The sequence below is a fragment of the Manduca sexta genome, chromosome 7 (genome assembly GCF_014839805.1).
Source record: "Manduca sexta isolate Smith_Timp_Sample1 chromosome 7, JHU_Msex_v1.0, whole genome shotgun sequence".
Lineage (NCBI taxonomy): Eukaryota > Metazoa > Arthropoda > Insecta > Lepidoptera > Sphingidae > Manduca > Manduca sexta.
The window spans coordinates 11,033,106-11,039,105 of record NC_051121.1 but is presented as its reverse complement, the minus strand read 5'-3'; the positions used below and the strand labels follow the sequence as shown (position 1 = coordinate 11,039,105).

Below are 6,000 nucleotides of genomic sequence, written 5' to 3'. Positions count from 1 at the left end.
ACAAACATTTTATCACAGTTATCATTGAATCTAATAATCAGCGAATTTACTTCCTAACTACCTCACATAACATCCACTTCCTAATCCCAGCTTCGCCAAGACTCGAACCTTAGCCGTCCTTGAATCTCGCCTCCCGGTTTCAGTACAGCATCATTATCATTACTCTTAGTAATGCTATTTCTGCTGCGTAATGGAGTCGAGCCTTGATTTATACCACACAGAGTACACCTGAGTAAGGCTGACTAATTGCCAAAGTACATCAGATGAGGTACAATAAGTGGGGATTTGGGTTGGGCTTCTGAAGTAAATTTGTTGTAGACAAGTACAAAGTATGTATTTTAATAACACACGCCTTTTATTCCTAAAGGGGTAAGCAGAGGCGTAACTGGTGCACCCCTCTGTGTGTATTCCATTCCATGATGTGATAGGGGTCGAGCCTATTGCCATATCGGGCTCAAATTATTATTCTTAATTTTATTTTAATATGACGTGTCATTTTTAAGGAAGTGCAGGCAAGAGAAACATATTGCTATGATAGAAGTGTGCAAATATAGCTATAACTCGTATAAATAAAAGATTTTGGGTATCTATACTATATAGTAATTTGTTTGATTTCTAACCCAATTAAAAAAAATGGTTCTATGTTCGATATATGTATTTGAAATTAAGAAATTACTTACGTAATAGAATTATAAGTTATGGTTGAAATGCGTGATGAAACTGATGATATTCTGTAAAACGTCCCCTGAGCGAAATATCATTTAGGACATTTTGCTAAGGGGACTATTTATGGAATATAGAGAAAATAGTTCGTGATGAAATGATTGGTTTTGGCAAACTAAAATATGGTATAGATCGTAGTGTTCCGTACCTTCATGAAAATAATGTAGTCAATATAATATCAATAGCATATTGATAAATTATACATGATAAGTGACAACGATCGAAATTGTTTCTAATATATTCTTCTTTTTCATAGACAAAATCATAGTGCATAAAGCCATTAAAACATTGTTGATATAATACATATCACTATAATACATATAATTTTAGGTTTCGGTAAAAGTATTCAACGTCATAGAATTCTAGTTTTACGGTAAAGGGTTTTTTGAATTAAATTGCTTATAAAAGCTGTGATTTACTATGTTGATATTAAGGTTGGAGAGCGAGTCTAAAATCTTCAAACTAAGCCTGCCAGAATAGTATTTTTTATACTCAAAGTGATACCACTGTAACTGATGTTAAGTAGAGAAGGGGATAGAGTATCTAATGACAAGATTAACCCTCGCCAGTCAACACAATTATGCTGGCGTAATTCAACTTCAAAATTATTACGATTATTAAGTGAGGTCAAAGTTTTCACAAAAAAGATTATGAAAAGATCGCCAATTGTCCCGAGCCCGGGGACACAAGGTCTGCACGGGGCAGGGACCTTTTAATTCCTGAAATTTGATATCGTGCAAATTTCCGGGGATAAAATTCTTACATATTGAAATGTTCGGTGATTTAAAAATGTTTATAATCTTGTAACGTTGACCTCGTCGTACATCGAAAAAAAAACTGGAGTACAGTATTTGTTTCTGCTTTATGTTTGGTGGAGATCGTTATAGGTTCAAGATAAGAAAAATACGACGTATCGTATTTTGTTTGCATAACGGGAGAAACGGGTAGACAAAGGCAATGATTTCAATCAATATAAATCAACTTATTATCTTTAGATGTATTAAAAACCCCATTGAGTTCAATCTTTACCCAGCAATAGCTCAATATAGCTGAAGATTTCTTGTAATTAAATAATGTAGTAAGTGCAACGCTAAAAATGTATAAAACATATTTAGCAAAGAGAAAATGTTAGTATAACATACAGACTCTGATAGGGTAATAAAATAAAACAAGAGTCGGCTTCCGAATAAACCTTTATTGGGCATGCGCGTACTGCGAAGCCAAGTACAATGTACATGAATTCTAATAAAATACACTTATAGGTATAGTTACAGTGGCCGGGGCCTCTATGGCTTACACAACTAGAAGGTGACGTAACAGTTTGTACGAATTTTAATACGAAAGACTAGGGTTTTTGTTGTTATATCCCCGTAAGATAAAACATTCAATAGGAACAGTAACCGTTACAGAATTCCCGAGAGATTGAAAGTAAAAAATTACAAAATTGAATATCGAATGTTGCTGGCCAGTGTCTGTTTACATTGGAATATAAAAGAATTCGAACTTTAAAAATGTGTGAAATAAAAAGAAAAAAATATAATATTCCGGTTAGTATTTTTTTAAACTATTTAGTTGAAATTATTTTAATTCCAATATGCACAGACAGTGAGTCAACAATACTACAGTAATTAAATAAATCTAAATAGTCTAGAGCATATTACAAGTCGTATAGCGCGATTATTATAATACAGACAAACAGTAAATATTACTTATAGATATGGTTTTTTATTATTATACAGTTTTCCGTTTATCTTAGGCCTCGTCCCTCGCCGCACTGCTCTCTGTAATACAAAATTATTAATATTAGACTTTATAAAGACTTGATTGTCCCTCCGGAAATTCCGGTGCGGTGGACCGTTTTACTAAATACCGCCGTTTTTTCCGGTCGAAGAAAACATCTGTAAGACAATGCTCGTTTAAAATCAAATTATCTTCATTATAAAATCGAAAATGATTGCCATTTCTCTCTGTGCCGTGAATTCTGTCAATAGTGTTCAGTGACGATGCTATCGGGAAATGACAGCTTTGATTTCCGGTCGACAGAAATGTTTATTCAAATGAAGGTATTCCCGGATTTGGTTTGTCACATTGATGTTTGTATATACTTTGTATTGCCCAGTGCTGTATAACATAACAACATTAACAAATAGACTTATAATTACAAGCTAATTCGACTAAAAATACCACGAAGAAAGATAGGTTAAGAAGAATACTCAGAGACTATAATACCTTACATATGTAAAAGTGATGAAAACTCAAATACGAATCTTATACTGATATATATTTAAGTTTTACTGACGTAACATGAAAGTACCGCCAAGCCGTGATCCTAGCTCGTAGGTCATGCTCCGCTGACTTTTTAAAAGTCCATAAACTGTTAATTACATTACGCTTTAACGGTGAAGAAGTAATTTTGAAGAATTTTTATAGTTCTACGATATAGGAAGTTCTAAGTAGGATATCCGTATCTCGAACGAGTTATCTTTAGGATAAAGCTGACTCTAGGACGGCTCTATAACTAAGCTAAAACAATTACAGACCCATACAGATGTTATTATGGCAGATTTACAAAGCACAGTTACTTAGGTTAATAGACGCAAGAGGAATTTGTAGCCGGTCGTAACTCCATATGAGAGCTAAGTAAGGATCTATTAGATATTTAATTATATGTATGTGTACAGTAATCACAAGAGATCACTTACAATACCAGAGAGATCGTCGTGTTACTGGCTTTAGTAGGTTCTTTTACGGCCATGAGAATTTGAACTCACTTCACCTTATGTGGAGTAGAGTGAGGTCCAATTGAATGTCGACTGACGAGAGATGATTACCCCTCGGCAGTCGACACAACTATGCCGGCCTGTTGGAACCTGATATACACAGGCTGATCCTGGACACACTTACGTGGGCCACTATGGCGGGTTTTAATACCTTGTGTACCGTGGTTTCTATCCAGGCGGATATAAAATATATCCTGCCACCAGAATGAGTTAACATGGGAAATAGTCATGAGCCCTTTTTAACCCAATTATTGATGTAAACGCATTTAATTTGTTAAATATCTTAGTTTTGTATTTTTAGAATGAGCCAAAACAATTTTATGGAAAACGCGGGAAAGAGAGCGATAAAACTATGGCACATGTATGAAATAATTTGAATAAACATTTTAATAATTTATACACATAAAGATTGCAACTAATTGCAATGTCGACAAAATATTGGGTAGCGTTTATTAAATCAGTTGACAAACTTCGCTCGCATCTCGCAAACATGTTTAGTTTCAAAGTTTCATAAACATTTGAAATTATGCAAGACATTTAAGCTTTAAACGAAACGTTTAGATTTTTGGATTTCTTATTTTAAATGCAAAATTCAACGTGGTTTTGTGTCGACTGTATTGAACTTTAACACAGAATCTATAAGATTTACCTGTAGTTGTTTGAGATCGATAAAATTGCCGTGGGTTCATATAATCTTTATTTTTATCTCAATTCCTGTGTAGGTGTAATTACTGGATATTTAATGGCTTTCAGTAGTTTGTAATTCAACTAGCTTTTGCTCGCGACTTCGCCCGCGCGACTGCCTTATCCCGGATAAAAGTCCCGCTATAAATTTTCCCGGGATAGAAAGTAGCCCATAACCTTCCCAGGGTCTTAAACTATCTCTATATCAAAATTTATAATAATCCGTTCAGTAGATTCTGAGAAAATCGATAACATACAGACAGACAGAAAAGGGGACTTTGTTTTATAATATGTATTAATGTTCTATATTGCTACTATTTAAAGCAGACGCTATGCTTACCATCAGAAGAGGGACTTACTTGCCTCGTTATTCACTTCGCAGTGTTCAGAAGTTTAAAGGGCAGTAAACAATGCATTAGAAGTACGCGCGATTCAATTCAAATTAGAATTGTTCTACAACTTTCCAGTTTGCGTTTACCCTAATCCGAGTTTAAAAGTCGACCGGAAAGAGATTGGTCTAACAATTGGCTCGTTCGAAGTTAAAACTTTACACTGAGTTAAAACATTTTGTATTTCTTTTTGTTTTATATATTGCATGAGTATTTTGTTCTAAAGCCACGGCTTTTTATAAACAGTAAAATAAACTATTTTAGGTTAAAAAGTACTGTATTACATCTACACTGCGTTCGTCACCTTTAGAGAATGATGCTCCGTTATTACACTAGTTTCAATGTTCCGTAACCAGAATATAACAGTGTTTGATAACAGATAAAGCAAATATACTACAGAACATTTGGGGCATCGAGGTTATGCCATCACGTAATCATCTTCGATAAACTTCGGATCAGTTGTAACCTTTAAGATACTTTTAATATTAAACACGATTATTCCACGTGCCTGGTTAACTAAACACATTGGAGAGGTCCAGTTGTACATTTTCCATATTGCCGACTGACTTACTTCGAAACTAGCGAGGCATACGTTTTGTTTCAAATGTCCATTGGATTATACAGAATGGGACGTATCGAGGAGACTATTGTGGGCTGTACCCCCTTATGGAGTATTTATATTTATATTGAATTTTATTTGTAATAGAATACGGCTTCTTCTCGCTAAAAATAATTAATGATTAATGCGTGAATTTGAAAATGAAATGAGCGCGAAATAACAATGACAATTAAAGGATCATTTCTTGTCATGCACAGCGTAGATGTAAGATTGTATAGAATAATATGGTTGTGTATACAGCCATATTAATCCCTTGACCGATTTGATCTATTGATGTCAAACGCCGATACGCTCCATCACAAATTTGTGCTGAATTAGTTGTTAAGAATATTGCGGCAGCTAGAGTAATTTTTGTATTAAATTGACAGTTACCTTAAACATAAAAATTACATTTTGGATTTCATGTGGCTGATGTTTTTGTCTCTTAATATGTTCCAAAATACCAATGCATTGAGCTCAAGTTTATCGCTAGTGTTTTTTATGATATTTTACAATATATTGGTCAGACTTAAAATTGTTATTCAAAAGATTTCTGATGAAAATAAAGCGATAAACCCATTTATCGGAAACTTGAAATGTATATGTCTGGAACCCAAAGTATGAACATTTAATATAAGACTACCCGTCTATCTTAGTGATATTACGTACAGGCACGAAGAAAAGCTAGTAATTTGTAGTCATTATTGCCATTCTCAATTCACAATAAAACTTTTAATTGTATGTGATTATAAGACCCACTAGAATACCCGAATTCGCACCTGTTTATGTTACGTACTGGCGCGTATAAGCGACGTTAACACTCACC

The 6,000-nt window shown here is 34.1% G+C and overlaps 1 protein-coding gene across 3 annotated transcripts in view; it reads right to left on the bottom strand.

Moving 5' to 3' along the window:
* Positions 1–1,902: 1,902 nt before the first annotated feature.
* The window catches only part of LOC115442476 (prothoracicostatic peptide), a 49,424-nt gene continuing 45,326 nt past the window's right edge, over positions 1,903–6,000 (bottom strand). For all 3 annotated transcript variants that reach the window (XM_030167520.2, XM_037436341.1, XM_037436340.1), the window contains one exon: positions 1,903–2,504. In XM_030167520.2, coding sequence (XP_030023380.2) covers positions 2,476–2,504 — 29 coding nt within the window. In that variant the 3' untranslated portion in view covers positions 1,903–2,475. The remainder of the gene's footprint in view (positions 2,505–6,000) is intronic.